This window comes from Balearica regulorum, chromosome 12, assembly GCF_011004875.1.
Source record: "Balearica regulorum gibbericeps isolate bBalReg1 chromosome 12, bBalReg1.pri, whole genome shotgun sequence".
Classification (NCBI taxonomy): domain Eukaryota; kingdom Metazoa; phylum Chordata; class Aves; order Gruiformes; family Gruidae; genus Balearica; species Balearica regulorum.
This window is the reverse complement of record NC_046195.1, coordinates 20945984-20965134: the sequence shown is the minus strand read 5'-3', so window position 1 is coordinate 20965134 and position 19151 is coordinate 20945984. Positions and strand designations below refer to the sequence as shown.

Sequence of the window (19151 nt, the reverse complement as noted above, 5' to 3'; positions counted from 1 at the left end):
CCAATGCTAACTGGAATGAATAGGAAGATTTCAGTTGACTTAATGATCTTGGGGCCAGTCTCCATACGCATGCAGACACCAGTGCCTGGAGATCCCTGAAGTCCCCACGAAGGGCAAGGCTTTGTTTGGCTGACACAGACGCATTTCTGTGCAGCGAGCCTGCAGGAGCTGGGCACACAGTAAATCTGTCTCTGCCAGTACAGTACCACTATTCACCGATGCTGCTCTTTATTCAGAAATAAATACAGCTCTATAGTCATTATTTTTCATAGACCCTTTCGCATGTGGCTTTAGATGACCCTTAATGTGGAAAATTGATGACAAGCTACGCAGGAAAGCTTTGCAGCTAGATATGTCGGGAAAGGTGATTTGATAGAGGTGGTGACAAGCTAATAATGAAATGGAACATTGCAATTAAATGTGCTGGTGGGGAAGAAAGTGTGCCAGAGCCAAGAAAGCGAGCGAGCAGCAGGTAGGTCATGGCAAGAAAGCAGAGGAGGCTTGATGGAATAGGGTGGGAAGGAGAGGGAGATGTAAGAACAAGAAGGACAGGATGGAGATAAACACTGTGTTAGCTGCGATGGTAGGATTGGGCAGAAAGTATTTTGTTTGGTGTTTGTATCAGGCCTTGCACGGTGAGATCCAGATCCCTGACTGCGTTTGTTGACATTGACACAATATGTAATTAAATGCAGATAAGTCCTAGAAGGACAAAAATAGCAGAGGGAATTAAACAGGTCAGGCTATAAATTAACAGCAAATCAAAGGCGTCTACACAAAGTTTTACCTATGACATGATCTGAAAAGTATGAGAACTGCCACAGAATGCTTGAGAATTATGGTTCTGTAAAACTGAAGTTTCCATTAGAAATAGTCAAGAATATTTTAATGGTTATGAACCTAAACTCTGAGAGGTGAACTATTCATACATTAGTGCAGTGATTTTGCCTCAGTTATACAGGCAGCTGAAACAATACTCTCAGAAGTAGGAACAGACCCATTAATCTTCGATGTTAAGGTTGAAGCCTAAAAATTATGCCTACATGAAAAATGAGCAAGGGCAGAGAGCACAGAATAGTTGGAATATCAAAATTACTAACACAAGCCAGAAGATGGACTTCATTATTACTGTTTATTTGAAAAACATTTCAAGGATTAAAATATACCAGAAACCGTCAAAGGATTTAGAAAAAATTCTACCAGCATATTACATGATTTAAGGGCTCACTACAGAATGCAGACCAGCTTGCTGCAAAAAATACGGAGGTTCTGGGTTTTTGATCTCTCACTCCACTGTATATTGTTGAGAGAGAAAATGTCTTTATGGGTATGGCTAGAAACACATTTTACGCAGAAATACAAGGAATGGGCAATGTTGTTGTAGTCCCTGCCTGGGATAGGGGTTTGACACATCCCTTTGTTGGTATGCTGTCTGTTGAGAAAAAAAGAGACCGACTCAGCTCGCAAATATCAAACCTGGCAGCACAAAGTTGTGCCTGCGTGTGCAGGCTTGCACACGGGTGCTTCTGCCTGGCTTGTGTCAGCCGCTGTTTCCTACATGGGGGGCAGGAGGAGCAGCATTTCTGCTATAAACAGTCTATCAATAAAAGTATGCAGGGGGAAAATGTCCTATTTTGGTTTTTTTGCTTTTATATTCTCCTATTTGGTCAGATTTTTGAGATGGATGAGGTAAACCAATAAAGTAGGTTTGCACATACTTATATATTTAGTCCAAATTCAGAACTTCATATGAATTTTCTGTCTTTATAACAAGCCACATCTAAACTCTCGAGCCAAATGTCCAGAACTGAGGGAAGCTTGAATTCAAAGCCAAAATTGTATAGTTGGAACCTATCCTTAAACATCACTTCAAAAATAGCACATTGGTATATAACATTTTGAAACCCAGGGTGCCAGAAAAGTAGTATTTCTGTGGGTCGGTACAAGCAGGAGGACTCATTTTGTTGTGCTCAGCAACATCTTGACATGCTGCACTAATCTTAGCTGCACGCTCTTATAAGATTATTTTTGTCTCGGGTTCTTTTCTAGTCTTTGATGCAACAGCCCGGTGCGGGTTACATCAAGCCTGCAGAAAATCCCTCGTTTTCTCTTCCCTTGTTTTCCAGACACCCGGTACCTCCTCCCGGTCCTGCCGACGGGCACCGCAGGTGAGCAAAAAAACTGGCATATTTGGGCCGGAGATTAATTTTTGTTTAAATTAAAGGTGCTGCCAGAGGGCAGGAGAGGCTGTGGGGCTGAGTCCGACCCGTGGTCTGTGCTGAGGGGGCTTCGCTGCGGGCGTCCCGCTCTCCCCTCACGGTTCGGAGCCGCCGGCGGCGCCTCGCTGCTCCCTGAGGGGGGAAGGAGGGAAACGGGGGCCGCCGGACCGAGGCCCCTTGCCGACAGGCCCGTCCAGTCAGAGGGAGTTCTCAGAAGCGAGCTGGGCGCCGAGGTTGTCGCAGACGGCCGTTAGGCAGCGCGGTAGCAGCGGGCCCGCGTCAGGCGCGGCGGGGGGCAGCAGGACCCGGAGAGTGCCCGCCCCGCCGCGATTACGAGTCGGCGTCCGTCTCCCCTCCCCGTGACAGTCAAAATGGCGTCGCGAGGAGGCGGTGCGGAGGGGAGGGGGGATCCCGCCTGAGACGCCCACACGGCGGGGAGGCGGCGAGGGCGAGTGGGACTCCACTAGGATGAGATAAGGGCGCGGGGACCGAGCGTCCTTCCCCCCCCTTTAAGTCCCCTTTCGCCCTCCCGCTCCTTGGTGCCGTTCCCCCTGCCCCGGGGAACACGGCCCCCGCCTGAGGTGAGGGCTGCGGGACGGCGAGGGAGCGCGCCGGGCTGTCATCGCGGTGGAGCGCCGGGGGAAGAGGCGAGGAGATATCGCGGGGCGGGCGCTATCGCGAGCCTGGGCCGACGGTGAAGGGGCGGCCGCCTGCCCGCGGCTCCCCTAGCCCGCGGCGGGGCCGGCGGCGCGCTAGGCTGTCAGTAGCGGGCGGGGGCGAGGGGGCCCGGCGGGAGGCCGGGCGAGGGGCTGAAGGGAGCGCAGAGGCGGCGGTAACTTTCCGCTGGGCCGCGGTGGTGGTGGTGGGGAAACTTTCTCCTTTCCCTCTCTCGGCCCGACGGTTCCCGCCAGCCCCCCGCCGCGGCGATGGCCGGGCCGGAGGAGCGCACCCCCGGCCCGGCGCTGCTCAAGGCGGAGAGCTGCTTGCGCCTTGACTGAGCGCTGCCTGCTGACCTGCCATGTTACAAAGGCAGGGCAGGAGCGTGCTGGCGGGCTCGGAGAGCTGCTCGGGCAGAAACCGGCCGAGGTGTGTGTGTTCCCCAAATAAACGTGCAATTTTTCCATGCAGCGTGCGCTGCGTCAGCTGGAATTGCACAGGTAGTGTTCAGCCTTGTGCGTGCGTATTTTTATTGCGACTTTCCCTTTGGCTCCCACAGCCTGGGTTACTGTATACCTGGATTAACGCGACGTGCTGGATATGATGGTAAAAATTAGCCCTGACATTTTTATCTTTGTTCCGTCATGATGTCTGCATGTAGCATGAGTTGCTGGCCAGGGGATGATAATACTTAATAACTTCCTAGCGATGGTTGTTATTCTGGAGTAATTTCAAATGGGCTGCATTTAAAAATGTGCTGCCTGAGAGAATGTTGATTTGCTAAAAATGAGGTCTTTACTTGACGCTTAGTTCTGAAGTTCAATTTTTTTGAATTAACTGAGTAGAAGCGTGGTGTTCTGGATAGCTTTTTACTTCATTTCACAATTTTTTCTGGAACTGTTGCTCAACTAAAAGTTTCCGTAAAGAGTGTTACATTACAGTACATAATCTTTCACTTTCTGAATGATTAAACACAAATATTTAATCTTGGCAAGTATCTGTGGTGGTTTAGGAAAACTAATTGAGTTAGTCTAGCCAAGGAAGGTTGAGGGGGAGTAAATGGATATTTTCTGGTTAGTGTGTCTAGCATACATGTCTTACTTTGTAAGAGTCTCCTTTCTCTTTTCTTTTTTAAAATTTGATATATTTAGAGTATTAGTGAAACTTGATCTTGCTTTTAGACTATTGAGTCTGTAAGCTCGTTTAAAATGAATGTTAAAGTGGAACTGCATTTCTGGTAAATGAAGTTAAGTTTTCTAGGGGTAATCGTGACTTGGCATTGAAATTGTTTAATTATCGAAAATAGAGTATTAGAGTTTTTGTGGTTAGCTTTTGGGGAAGGGGAAAATTGCATAGAGCCTTAAAGAGAGAACAAAAAAGATTAAGCTTCTCTCCAGCCCTAAGAACTTGTGTGATGTACATGTTTTACTTTAGAAACATTAAGGTCCAGCTGGATGAGGTACTTTCCTCGAGTTTATGAGCAGCTTCTGCTCCTTTGGAACAGGCTTTAATGAATGGCCTCTTCTAAACAGTGAATTTACTAGAAAGTAGCACAAAAGATAAGATCTGGTTCTGCAAGCAGTAAGCCAAAAGGGACTAGGACCACTTTTTAAAATATAGTTACTTAAAATGTTTTTCTAGTATTAAGGATGTCCATACGCGTGAGTTTTCATACTTTTTGTAGCAGTCTGGCTGCAGGTCCGCATTTCTGGTCAACGGCTTGTTCTATACGCTTTACTTGGCTATAACCCTGGTATGGTGCTTGATGGAATTTCTATATGCGTTAATGGCAATATTAGCAATATTGTCGTTACGTAGCCAGAGTTAATTATTAGTTAGTAAAAGCATAAATATTGACACAGCCTGGCAAATACTATAGGGCTCAGGTGAGTGTAGCTGATTCAGGTCAAGCATTAGGTACAGTGTAAATAACCTGGTCCTATTTAAGATATGTGCTTGAAAGGGAAAGTAGCAAGGTAAAGATTAGAGCCCTGCTGGTGGTCTGAAGGGAATGAGGGTGTCTCAGGAAGGTATCTAACTAATACTGCTGTTCTGTGTCACTCTTATGAAGGAATTGTGGGCACCACTGTTCAAAATCCAGTCTGGCAATTTTTAATCTACAAGATTTTGCATTCAAGGGTTTGCTAATTTGTTGGTAAATTCCTACTGTAGTGTGTGACAGCAAGAGAGCACTGTCTTGTGACTCTTCAACAGAGGAAGATGATATCTAGACCAAGCTGAATAATGATAATGAGATTTGTTAATCTTGAGGTTTTAAAAGTGGAAAAAGAAATTTGCAGCTGAAATATTCGACATTCCTTTTTGATTTCCATCATATTTCCTAGCAACTGAATTGGAGTGAGTTTTGCAAGTCATAGTAGATTGCAATGCTTTTTATAACAGTAGCTGTAGAAACAGTTGCGCTCATGGTCAAACACCAGTAGGTTGTGGAAAGGGAAAAGTACAGTATCTACTTAGTCAAGACCTTTCTCAATCGTAGTACAGAAATGAAGACTTGTAAGAAGTCTTCTTTCCATTCATTGCCCTTTACTCAACTTTGACCTTAGTTTTTAAATATGGTGTCAGCAGGACCAAAAAGTTGGAGGCCAAAGTGTTGCACAATTTATATTGGATTTTTATTTTTTTTTAAAAAAAGGTTGTTTGAACAAGGTTACAAGGTTACATCATGTTTGAGGTATTGGTGATTTCCAGGTATCTTGCTGTCTGACAGAGGGTTCCAGTAGCTCAGGTTTTGATACATCTGTGGCTGTGGATTTAAAGTATTTGTTCTGAAGTTTCCTGGAAAGAACTGTAATACTCTTAAAAGGAGGGGGACAGAACCAGACGAAGACACCAAAATAATTTCTATTTAAGTGCCTTAGAAAAACATGATGCATTTTATGTGGATAGGTGTATTTCCATTATGATTCTCTTGTTTGTTAAAGTATTTAAATGAGGCTTCTCTGTGAGGTATTGACATTTCAAAAATTTTTTGTGGTGACTCAAAAAACCCCCCAAAAACCCAAATGGAAAAAAAAAACCCACCAAAAACCCAGCCTGCCCCCTTCAATCCCCCCCAGCCCCCCAATCCAAACCCTGTAAAGATTTAGCATCTCTGAAGAAAGTTTAGGTTGGGCTTGCCCAAAAAGCAAGGGTAGAGGTGTGATTTAGAGGGCTGAGTCATACTTGTCCCTCATCCTTCTGCTGTAGCCTCGCTGGGTGGTCTTAGGCAAGAGCACAGGAAAGGCCCTGCATCTATTCCCTTATATATCAATTCTGTATATAAATAGTATTTGCCACTGCGAGCACGAATCATGATAGAGATTTTACGCCATATTAAAAGCAGCAGCAAATCCTTGCAAATCCTCTGGAAGCTATAGCCACTTATGCCTTGCTTTAATTGAGGATAGCTAACAGGTAGGAGATGAATATGTATAAACAGAGAATGTATCACCACTGTTCAACTGCTTAAAATCAGCTATTTCTAACAAGTACTGACCAAGTAATTACTTAAAGCGAATGAGGTTCTTCACTATACTGCATAATAAGCCTTGGATGTTTTCTGCTATCCTTCAGTTCAGACTGAGTCTATGCCTGATCTGGAAGCTTGGTCTATGATTGGTCTGGAAACACTCTGCTGATGTATGTATGCTTATAAAGTGCCCCCACAGACTATGGAGTCAAAATTAAAATGTGCAGTGAAGGCGATGTGAAGCAGTGATGCTGAGAGGTGTGATCTAATAGCAGTCATTTTAGTAGCAGTCTATGATGCAGAAATAGTCATTGGCAGTTCCCTAAAGAGCTCAGAAGCAGTACCAGGAGGAAATTGAGGAGAAGAAGTGGAAACAAAAGGCTTCAGAAACTGTTGGCTCTACTCTTAAATACATGATTTTACCTTTTCAGAGTGTGCTTTCATGTATTAGATACAGGGTTACTGTAAGGGCTGAAATAGAATGAAATTGAAATAAGGGGGGGGGGGGGGACAGGACACATGGAGAACAGGGGGAGAGTGAAAGAAGAAGGATCTATGGTATAAAAATGGGATGTGAAGAGTAAGGAGGAGTGTTACAAGTAAGTTAGCCAATTATACCCTCGCTATCTATTTTTTACTTAAAATTTTTTTTTGAGTCAGAAAAAACATTAATCAAATTATTTATATTTAGCCATGTGAAATGAAAGTGGACAAGCAGTTAGTGTGTTGTATAAGTTGTGTGTATATATATGCAAATGAAAAAGTCCCAAGAGGAAACCCCCACTTTTTTTTGTGTGCGAGCATTACGCAAACAAAGAGGAGGGGATTGTGGGCTGGACTTTTGGTTTTGTCTTGAGCTTTGGAAGAAACTTGTGGGCTGTTTCCGTGATCTGGTCCAGTGTCCATATGTCAGCAAGTTTGTCTGTGTGATATTTGGACTATAAAATTACAGTGAAAGAGGCAATGCTGTCCAGATCCTGCAAGTGCAAAAGTAATCAGGCTCAGCATTATGCTGTCAGTTAAATCCTGGTACAGGAGCAATGCTGTAACAAATTGTACAACTTTGTAGTTGTATGCTGAACTCCTGTTCAGGACAGTGAAAATCATTATGTAGAGCACCAGGGGCAAACCCTTCTGTGAGTACTTTTCTCATAATATTTAGCACATAAGGTGACTCTAACTCATTATGCTTCAGCCTTTTTTTTAAAGAGTGTGGTTATTTAATAATTTTGGCCCAAAAGATGGGGAAGGGGTTTTAAGATATGTCTGTTCTATGTTACTAAACAGTATATTGAGTTGGCTTTGGAGTCCTGAAGCACTAGTTACATTAGCATATCATTGCACTTCAGCTAATTTACTGTCATTATCGGGGGGAACACTACCCTAATGTTGTTTTATATTGCTTTGCTAGCTAACCTAGCTAGGAAACTCTCACAGCAGTACGTGTTAGTTGATAGATATATTTGTAGCTGAACCGGTAGCAGTACATTCACACTTTTCTGTGGGGTAGATGATGAACATTTCACTAACTGGATGTAGAGATTTATTAGATGAGGGAGGTATTAGTCAGTGCTGTCGCACCATTAAACCTTTCCAGTGTGGTGTAGATCATCTGCAAACAGCAGTTAGGGCCCTGCAGTTGCAGTCTATGCATGTCGTCCAGTCGGTGTCTATAATTTGCAGCATGGCTGGGTCCAATTTTCTTGCCTTACAGGACATTTTTGCTGTCCAGAGGCAAAAAGAATGTCAAATGTTCTAAGTGACAATTAAAGGGTATTTTTTTGATGTAGCAAAACTGTTAGAAACAATTGCCACTTGTCTTTTCCCTTCACCACACCATGAATTCAAAATCTGAATTCGGGTAGAGAATGGCTTCAAAACTAAACTGAGGTTGGCATGTGTGTCCAAACATGGCTGGGTGAAAACAGGCCACTTCTGTCACTTTTGATTGATGCATTTTGACATTTTCACTGACAGATTTTGGGTTTGAAGCTCAATATTGGAAGATTTGCAGCTTTCATTTGCCTGTATCTACTGTGGTAACGAAAACAGAACATTCTGTTTGGGGGACTTCTCCTTTTAAAAAGTTGTTGAATAGTAAGTAGTTGTACGGAAAACATGGACTAGCTGCCCTCCTGAACTGTGTTTTGGATGAAGTAATATTTACATTTTATAATGCTTACCTTGGCTTCCCTCCCCCTCCTGCACTATAAATTGTTTTCTGCATCTCTCCCTACACACACAGTTGTACTTCAGAAATTGTTTCCATTCTTTAGTTGTGCTTTTTGGCCATAAACACTGTAATCTAGAAAGAAAAGTGGAAGTTTTAAAACCAGCCTTGTTAAGATTTGTCTCTGTCATGAATCTCGTGGGATACTTGAGCATCACTTCCTTGAACTTTTGTAGTCAGGGCTGAATATTGTGGGATTTTGCTGTAGCAGAACTGCAATGAACACCTAAGCAGCCTGTGCCTTGTTAGACCCTCTTAGTTTGAATTTGAGACTAAAAACAGCAATGGAGAACAAACAAATGGAAGAGTTGGTGTGTGATGGTGGAGAGTATAGAAGATGTAGAAAGTGCCTGATCTCTCCCTCAGGGTGAAGTCTGTTCCTTCCTGCCTTCTCTCTGCCAGTTACTCTGCTTCCTCCTCTAAGCTTTGATACACTAGATGGCCAGCTCTTGCTGGCTGACTGCAGCGATCCCACTGAATCTAGATTAGCCTCTGAATTTAACCCTAATTTCTCTTTCTTCCTAGGTACTGCTGAACAAATCTGCCAGTTCCTCAGTTCTTGGCCTGCATTCCTATTTTCTGCTCCCAAACTCACAGTCTTGTGTTCTTTCCCTGCGCTCTTATCCAGCACTTTTCTGTTTCCCAGGCACCTCTTACAGATCCTTTGTTGCCAAGTTTTCTGAGCTTTCTTGATTATCTCCTCGGTTGTTTGGATCATAGTATGTTAACCATCAGTTGGTACAGATGATTGTGAATGGGCGTGCAAAGAACTTGATAGCAATTCTGGCCCAGTGATGTAGGGGCAGAACAATGTTGGGGGTTTTAGTTTTTTGAGGGTTTTTTATATGCCAATCTGTTTCTTAATACTAGTACTACTATTGATGCAGCACCAAAGGGAGCTTAGTGGCTTCCTGTTAATTATTGTGTTGTCAAACATCGAGTGCAGATGTACGGGCTAAAGTCTAAGTAGTAATGCAATTGATCACTTCAGCCATATTTGTTACCAACTTTCTCTGTTGCTGTCATTTGTTTAACTGTAGTAGTAGGAAATGTGAAGAAAAGAAAGTATTGGCAATGTCCTACAAAAAAAAAAAAAATGCTATGAGAAGTCCTGGTAGTATTGGGGTAATAATGTAGGTCACTTGCACCTTGTTTCTTGAACAAGTAGGTCTTTTACTTGATAGATGGAGGACAATAAACTAGTTGTAAATACATTCTACAAGCTGCAACTACTATGAGATAGAGCTGCGTGTACACTGGCAACAGTTCTCACTGTGTTTCTTGTGATGTTTAAATGTATATTCTTATTTTCTTTTGCTTCCTTCATTGGCTTTCTGGATAGTCAACTAGGAAAGACAGTTTCTGAAGTGTCCATGGGGAAGCTATTAATGTGTTAATGCTACTTATTTTTTAGACTTTTTGCAGCTGTGCTTGAGGTCTGCAGGTGATCCCTAAAACTATAATTTCTGAAACTCCTGAAAACTTTATATTACAGATCAGGTCATTGGACAAAAATATGTAGTGCTACTGATGCATGTTCTCTTTGCAGTCTTGCGTAAAAATGTTCAAAGTCAGTTACTGGCGAGTAACTGATTTTTAACTGGTACTAGTCCGTAGTGGTGTGTGGGTTAGAAAGACTTGCACCAGGGGCTGGATTAGCTCTCTAGGCTGTCAACTCCCCACTCCTTGCTGTGGGAGTAATGAACTAACAGGGCTGATTGCTTCTGCATGATCTGAAATAAGTTGTCATGTATGTTGGGGTTATGAACAGAATCTTGAACTTTGTGCTCCCAAAAATATAATTCTGATAATCTAGTGTAGGGTTTTTCCCCAAATTTTTCCACTTCAGGAATGGGAGCAAATCTTTTCTGATTTGCATAAACCCTCCTGAGATGTGTTTCTTCCCAGCTTTGCTTATGTTATACTTCGTTTTATGAAGTCTTCTCATGGTAATCTAAGAGTGTTCTCCAAGTCTTGGCATATAGAAGCCTCGTTTAGACAAAGTTTATTTTTGACTACATCCTTGCTGATGTTAATAAGTCGTTCTGGGAGATCGAAGTCTGAGAGTGTCTCCAGTGAGGTATTCTCCTCAGTCCTGTGGTGGAAAGCTGTTGCTTCAAAATGCTTACATGTAGCACAGGCTGCCTGGCTTGTACATGCTTCAGTGTAATGCACAAGCTCGAGCTGTCTGTGGTCATGCCAATGTTTAAAAGTGGTCATGCTAGTGTTTACCATATCTGAAGAAAAACAGTGAATTGTAACAGTAAATGGGAAGAAGACTGTAACACTAGCTGCAGGAGTGGGGAATTGGAATGAGATGGCTAGATGGAAGCGTATATGTGTATTGCTGCTTGTGGAGTAAGAAGGACCAAGCACGACTATAGGCTGGGCGAGGAATGGATTGAGAGCAGCCCCGAGGAGAAGGACTGGGGGGTATTGATTGATGAGAAGCTCAACATGAGCCAGCAGTGTGCGCTTGCAGGCCAGAAAGCCAACCTTGTCCTGGGCTGCATCAAAAGAGGCGTGACCAGCAGGTCGAGGGAGGTGATCCTGCCCCTCTACTCCGCTCTGGTGAGACCCCCCTGCAGTACTGTGTCCAGCTCTGGGGGCCCCGGGACAAGAGAGACATGGAGCTGTTGGAGAGAGTCCAGAGGAGGCCACGAAGCTGATCAGAGGCATGGAGCACCTCTCCTATGAGGACAGGCTGAGAGAGTTGGGGTTGTTCAGCCTGGAGAAAAGAAGGCTCCAGGGAGATCTAATTGTAGCCTTCCAGTACCTGAAGGGGCTGCAGGAAAGATGGTGAGGGACTGTTTATCAGGGAGTGTAGTGACAGGACAAGGGGGAACGGGTTTAAGCTGGAGGAGGGTTGATTTAGATTAGATGTGAGGAAGAAATTCTTTACTGTTAGAGTGGTGAGGCACTGGAACAGGTTGCCCGGAGAGGTTGTGGGTGCCCCATCCCTGGAAGTGCTTAAGACCAGGCTGGATGGGGCTTTGGGCAACCTGGGCTAGTGGAGGGTGTCCCTGCCCATGGCAGGGGGGTTGGAACTAGATGATCTTTAAGGTCCCTTCCAACCCAAACCATTCTATGATTCTATTCTGTGAAATATCGGAATCTTGCAAAGAGGAGCAATGTTTTGAAGTAGACTTTGAAGGGTTATTGAGCTGGAAGAGCACTTTCATAGCTGGCTAGCGCCTATGAATAGATATGGAAGGTGTTTCTCATCAGAGAGTAGTGGAAGAGTTGAAATAATTTGAAGTGGCTGGCTCAGTAGTTCTTTGATTTATTTTCTTTTTTTAAAGCATTAAATATTTACATTCTTAAAATATCAATGCAGCATAAAACTTGATACTTTGTTTCTGAAGTTTAAAATCCGGTTTCATATACTTTTTTAATAGTTAAGTGACATGTAACCTTTTTCGAGTCCTACAACAATTCACAATGTTCATTTAATGTAAGTAACCAGTGCAGTGGAGTGTGCAGTAAGTTTCAACAAATGTGTACATTGTTTAATTCTTGTTTTTACTGTTTCTATAGGGAATGAAACTTTAACAAGAAGTCTGTTAAAGCCTGGCTGACAGCAAGAGAGGCAGAGTGTAGAAGCAATGCCCTGATAAAAAGGTGGGGAGCACATAGAGTTTTCAAAAGGCTTGTGTTCTGACTTGACAGAATTCCTGTGATATTTGAGGTGCTTCTGCTTTGTTTCCAGGATTGTTTGCTTGCTATAAAGAAAATACTGGTGGGGGGCAAAAGGCTTGACCGTCATTTTTGCCAGTTTTGGAAGTACAGGGATGGGGTGATGGTTTTTCCCTGCATAACTGCAGTTATTCATATGTTCTTGAGACTGTTGAGCTCTCATGTGATTTGTGCAGTGTCATGGCTGAGAAATGGTTCTGAGTAGCCATAGCAAGACTGACAGATCCAGTTAACTCCATTTTGCTCTTGCATGACTAGCCACCGCATTTCTGTGCTTTGGCAGCATATTTCAACAGGATAATGCAGCAGTACACATATGAGACTGAAATGCTAGGGGCTGTTAGACCTTTATGGGCAATTTTTAAAAATTGGTCACTGATTTGTCTGTCTACTCTTCATGTGCCTTCAAAGGAAGGAAGTTCTTGGAATATGCTTATATGATGAATGCTTAAAAAAAAAAATCACCATTTTTAATAAAGCTTTGAACTATTTTAAAAAAGATGTGTTGCAGAGCCCTGCACTGGTTTCCAAGCTACACAAGGAGACATTCATTCCTTGTTTACAAGTGGAAGATCTCTTTGGAGTCAGGCTAACAAAGTAAAATGTCACCTGCTTTAGACAGCTAATGAGCCTAATAAGGAACTCAAATTAATAAGCGATTTAATATTCTCAAAGGAAAATGCAGGAAGAAATGGGAATGAAGACAGGAAGATTAAAAGATTACGAGGCAGATTTTGTATTTGTGTCTGACAGAGGTGGACTGGCAAAACTATTCTAGTGGTGTCAGATGGTCCTTACTGCTGTTTTTCACAGGTCATGTATTTCTTGCACATGCAAAAAGCATACAAGTAAATCCTTTTTAGCTGTCTGGGAAAGCTGACTCCTGCAAAGAAGCTGGCACTGCTAGAGCAATTCTAGTCCACAGCCCATTTACAAGTTACCTCTACAAAAGTTTGTGGGTAGGAGCAGGTTGTATGAATTATATCAGTATTTTTTCCATGGAAATGGTGTAGTGCAGCTACAGAGTAAACTCTGAACTTCAGGAAGCATCGTGCCTGTTGCTACTGCACAGATGGAATATACAGCAATCCACATTAGTTCTAGTCATATGGTAAGGAAAAAGCTGATGTGTACTTCCCTCTTATGATATTTGAATGAAAAATGTGACTGTTCAAAAAGCTAGGACACTGATTTAGTTGTTTTATCTGAAAATAAGTGAGCTGATATAAAAAGCATGCCGTTCAATTTTTGCTTGCTTTCTATGTGAGAGTTGCAGATAACTTATGGCAAATAGAAAAAAAAATTGTTGGAAGCAAAATAAGTTACTGTATGTATTGTTCTTTCTGAATTCAGTGGCGAGATCTAAGTCCCACCCATATTTTATTTATTACTTCACAGCAGACTGGTTCTCTTTTAACACTAGCAATAGATCTATAGTGTTAGATCACAAAGCTAATTTTTCAGATTAATCTATTTCGTGCAGTTGTTAAAATCATAGAATCATAGAATGGTTTGGGTTGGAAGGGACCTTAAAGATCATCTAGTTCCAACCCCCTGCCATGGGCAGGGACACCCTCCACTAGACCATGTTGCCCAAAGCCCCATCCAACCTGGTCTTAAGCACTTCCAGGGATGGGGCATCCACAGCCTCTCTGGGCAACCTGTGCCAGGGCCTCACCACTCTAACAGTAAAGAATTTCTGTCTCACATCTAATCTAAATCAACCCTCCTCCAGCTTAAACCTATTCCCCCTTGTCCTGTCACTACACTCCCTGATAAACAGTCCCTCACCATCTTTCCTGTAGCCCCTTCAGGCACTGGTAAGCCACAATTAGATCTCCCTGGAGCCTTCTTTTCTCCAGGCTGAACAACCCCAACTCTCTCAGCCTGTCCTCATAGGAGGGATGCTCCATCCCTCTGGTCAACTTTGTGGCCCTCCTCTGGACTCGCTCCAGCAGCTCGATGTCTTTCTTATGTCAGCACCTATGAATTATAACAGTGGTGACAGTTAGTGAAAATTATTAATTAATATTTCCTAAATGTTTATGAAGAAATATGATGATAGTAAAAACTTAAATTGAATAAACAATGAAACTGAGTTTACCCTTTGTCTTTCAGCAGAGTAATCAAGCTCATAGTTTGTGGATCTGTGGCAGGATTATCTGATTGTTTCCCTTGTTCCCATCTTTTTAGAAATAGCAAAAAACTCTCTTTTCTGCCACATTTATATAGTCATGATCTGTGAAGTCTGTGTGTGTTTTCAATGCATTATTCGGTCAGTCTGCTATTTGCAAGGTTGTTGTTTTTTTCTTATTGATGTTCATGGTGTTTAATTTCTAGTGGTATTAGTTATATGCAGTCCATTGAAAATGATCGTCATGAGATTGCTCAGACTGTATATTGCACTTGTTTCCAGGGAGTTTTGTAAGAGGTTATGTTTATGATCCCATTGCATTGTCTTCAGAGTGCAGCCTTTTGTCCCCAGATGACTGTGGAGAAGCAATACTAGCTGCTTCTCGGTGTGGCACCATTAATGCTGTTGAACTTCACCTGGGACCTGCTGCTTCAAGCAACGCTCTTGTGCAGTGTGACTTTTTCTGTTGTGGTTTTTTTTTTTCCTGGAAGTTGACTTGCAGTGCTGTGTGATGTATATAATTTTAACATGCTTCGGAATACCTTTATGGTAAGAGTTTCTACAGAAATTATTCAGATTTGTCAGTTTATGTGAAATTGCTTTTCTCAGAATCATTATTTGTCACTGAGTTAGCTCACATTATATACCTTCTTTCTGGGGTCTGTTACCATAAAGTTTGCATAAATCTGCTCTCACAGTATACAGATGTTGAAAATTTGAGTATCACAGTACCTCTAGTAAAGTCTAAGTTGGCTTGAATAAAATACCACTGAATTGTTTGGTATCTTCTGCATTTTTATCCTATTTTTAGCTGCAAGCCTTTGTATCAGAAGGCAAAGATCTGAAGGGATCATGCATCATCAGCTAGGTTGGGTTTTTTTGGGGTTTTTTTTCCCCTTCCCTTCTGTAAAAGCTGCATTAAATGATGAAAGTCTTGCTGACTTGTGTATTACTTGTTATAACCTTAGGAAGCAAATTTGTGTGCTAGCAGGTGTTTGTATGTAGGGGATTCTAATTTTAACAGACTCTAAATGAGGAGAGCTTGTCCCAGTTTTTCTTGAAAGTGCTTTTGGGAATAAATGAATGTTTCAATTTAAGACTTTTGGTATAAACTTAATATGAAATAATTCATAGCAAGGCTTAAATTGTGAGATAGCAGTGATTCTTCAGTATAATGTATGTAGATCTTTCTGTGTATTTGTAATGCTGTCTTAGCTAATTAAACTGGAATAGTGTGCTAATACACTGAAGTTACAAGACTTGCTTGCAATTTTAAGTCATAGTTTTATCATTTTTGATTACTAAAATACTGTTTTCTTTTCAACTTAAATGACATTGTCAAGCACTCCAGAAACTGGTGTAGTTTTGTGAAATAATGCTAATGAGAAAAAGAACAGAACAAAATAGAAATTAACATTTTTCTAACTTGGAATTTTTAAGGTAAAGTTCAGTTTTGTAGTGTTTCTGCTGCTTTGTACTGAGCCTGTGGTTACAGAGCATTTTTCATACACAACAGTGCAAGACTTAGCCGGCCTTCAGTCCACCTTCTCTCTTCTCAAGTCTTTTAATGGAAAACTTTTTCACCAGAGCTGGTGATGGTGTAAGCGTTGACTTTAAATTGCTTGGTTGGTAGCTTTTACTTAGCCAGTCCTTTCTTCCTCAGCAATTCTTGAGGAATATTTTGGATTTTATATAAATATCCCCCTCTATCTTCTGAGCAGTCTTTGACCATAGCTCTTTTCCGATCTACATTATGGAGTATTCTTTTTTTTTCCCCTGCATTTCTTGATGCATTTTCAAATGATACAACTTTTTAAAAGCAACTGCTTATTTTTTTAATATATATTTTGTTATTTTCTTAAGAGCAAATGCTTGCCCAGTGCATTGTAGCTTTAAAAAAACCCTGTTAGTTATCCATAACTGTTACCGTTATCCATTGGTTTAGAGTGAGTGCTGGTTGATGAAGATAGAAAGTTTTCATGACAATTAAAATGTAGTATACTGTAGTTAAGTTTTGTAGAGAATTGTTAATGTTACGAAATATTTAGAACTTCAGTCATGCTAGCTAAAAGATGTTAGTGTTCAGTCTTATGCTAGAGTTTAAAGATGCTTTATGAAACTTCTTTATCTGTCCACGTATTTGTTGCTAGCCTATTCTGGATTTGCTGAAGCCAGACATCCAGTGAAGTAATAGGCGTATGCAGCAGTTGAATTTGGATGCCTTTGGATATATCACTCAAGGAGAAGTTTGAGTTTGTAGTTATTGCTCTCATATACTACTAATTGAATAATATATTCCAGATGTTTTTTAAATAACTGAATTTAGGTTAAATTAAGCTTAGTTTTGTAACTGCATTCTCTCTCCTCTCAGAAAACAAGCTGAACAGTCATTTACAAACTGTTACGCTGCTATATGTTGATCAATGTTTCCCAGTAATCATATGTTCTAAAGTGTCCCATAGTGCTTATTCACCATATCAAAAGAAATAAAGGTTAGATAGTTTCCTGGTTTTTCTTGGTGTTTTCTGGAATAATGTAAATAACCTTAAAATAAAAACTGTTACTCATTTTCTTGTGACTTTAGAAACTAGTCAAGTCAGTTACTCCGGCAAAATACAACCAACCTACAAAATAAGAGAAGGAAGATGGGATTACCGTTCTTGCACTGGTGGATGGGGTTGATAGAAGTGATCAGGCACAGGCTGACATTCTTCCTTCTTGAGCAGGGACTGGTGCTGGAAATCTGAGGTCAGCTTGGAACAACTTGATTAAATGCAGAATATCAACTTAGGACATAATTTCCCTAATTACCAGTGAGAGATGTCCACATTTATTTTGCTTGTTTTAATGAAGATTTGTTGGTAAAATGCAAGAATCATGATGGTATGAAGTTCGATAAGGCTTAATACTTGCTACCTAGAGCAAAAAATAAAGGGAGATAAAGCAACTGGAATAAAGGTGGCATGAAAACCGAAGTCTTGTACCAACCATTCAAGCTGTTTTGAATTCTGTTTGTTGAGTTTCTGAATGTTAGCAAGCTCTTGAAGCTCCTGTGTTGTAACAGTTTGTCTTGCAATAAAATTTTACACCCAAACAAAATTAATTTAACAAAAGGGAGTCTTAAGTAGCTTGTCTGGTTTAAAAAGTTTGGAACTTGATGACAGTAAACTTCCTGAAGCTACTTTAGCAAGATTTCAGCACATATGAGTGACTTAAATAAACATTTTTTAGGCCATTTCTCAATGTTCCATGCAGGAGCACAAAATATTTTCTTTACTTGCAAAATCAAGCTTTTAAGTAAGACATGAGGTTTAAGTGACTTGCAAAGGTATTCAAGAGTCTCTGGCAAAGAGTAAACTGAATCTCCTAATATGTAGTGCACTGCATTGTTTGCAAGGCCATCTTTTCATCCTACAGATATTACTTTGTCCTGTGCTGAAGTTAATTTACAACATTAGCAGCAAACATTGGAAAAAAAAAAAAAAAAACCTATACAGAAAGAATTCATATGTAAAGAATTTTTTTATCAATACGTTCCAGGAAGAAAGAATGTAATTTCCCAACACAGTTTGGCTGGAACACCAGGACTATATTCCTTCTCATTATAAACAACTTCATGTGGTCTTGAATGTTTTTGTTTCACAGTGGTCTGTAGTGCATTGAAGTTGACTTAAGTGTTTTGAATAAAAGCTGGTATATTGCTGGCTATGGGTGGGTTGCATATCGAGGATCCAAAACGCTATGAAATAAAATGCCCCAAAACACTATAAAATAAAGTGGTATCAACCTTTAGCCTGCAAAAATACTCTTAAGAAAATCTGGCCTTGCTATCAGATGTAAAATCCCATAGGGTAGGATGGCTGCAAATATTGTAGCTGTATCCTTAGAACAATCAAGACAGCCTTTGCATATATGTTTAGTGTTCAGAAAGCAAACTAATTGCAGATCATGCCTTAGGAGATCCCTTGTCACGGTGAACAGAGTGCAGTAATAGACTATATGCAAAATACATGAGAACTATTTTTTGGCTCAGCCATGAGCTTTTAGTAGTAAACTATTTCCAGAACTTTGCACAGTATTTTGCTGTTACTGTTCCTGTTGGTTCAGCTACTCTAGTGTATAAGTCAACAAAAAGAGGCTGCTTAGGTTTTCCATTCCAAGATTTAACAAGTAACTCTCATGATTGTGGCTCAGAATTCCAAAGTGGAAAGATTGTGATTACAAATGAAAAATGTTATATGATCTGATAATGGATCTCTTTTTCTATTGTATTCTGTTGTGTTTTCATTTATATTATTGCAAATTTTCTGTTTTTAAAAATAAACCAAATTTTATTATTTCCAATGTCTTATAATTTCCTTCCAAAATACTGATATGTATTTCTTTCTTGCCAGTTATAACATCTTGTAATGGAAGATGGAAGACAAAGGGGCTCGTGTTGCTGACTACTTTGTTGTCGCAGGATTAACAGATATTTCAAAACCACTAGAGGAAGAAATCCACTTCAATGATGCTTGCCATAAAATCGCTAAACCAAAAGAACCTATTACAGATGTAACAGTAATTAATAAATCTCTGGGGGAGGAAGTTCCTCAGGGATATAAATGCATAGATGTTACTCCCTCAGGACTGTCTGCAGATCTCAATAACGGCAGTCTTGTGGGACCACAAATATTCCTTTGTTATCGCCGAGGAAGGGATAAGCCCCCACTTACTGATCTCGGGTGAGTAGTTTTTCTGTTC

At 41.1% G+C, this 19151-nt stretch overlaps 1 protein-coding gene across 4 annotated transcripts in view; it reads left to right on the top strand.

Moving 5' to 3' along the window:
• Positions 1-2074: 2074 nt before the first annotated feature.
• DENND4A (DENN domain containing 4A) overlaps positions 2075-19151 on the top strand; it is a 58580-nt gene continuing 41503 nt past the window's right edge. For 2 of the 4 annotated variants that reach the window (XM_075763996.1, XM_075763994.1), the window contains exons 1-3: positions 2581-2800; positions 12116-12199; positions 18803-19132. In XM_075763996.1, the coding sequence (XP_075620111.1) occupies positions 18825-19132 (308 nt within the window). In that variant the 5' untranslated portion in view covers positions 2581-2800; positions 12116-12199; positions 18803-18824. Of the gene's footprint in view, positions 2169-2580; positions 2801-12115; positions 12200-18802; positions 19133-19151 lie in introns of those variants that run through there. The other 2 variants (XM_075763995.1, XM_075763997.1) reach the window with 2 other exon arrangements.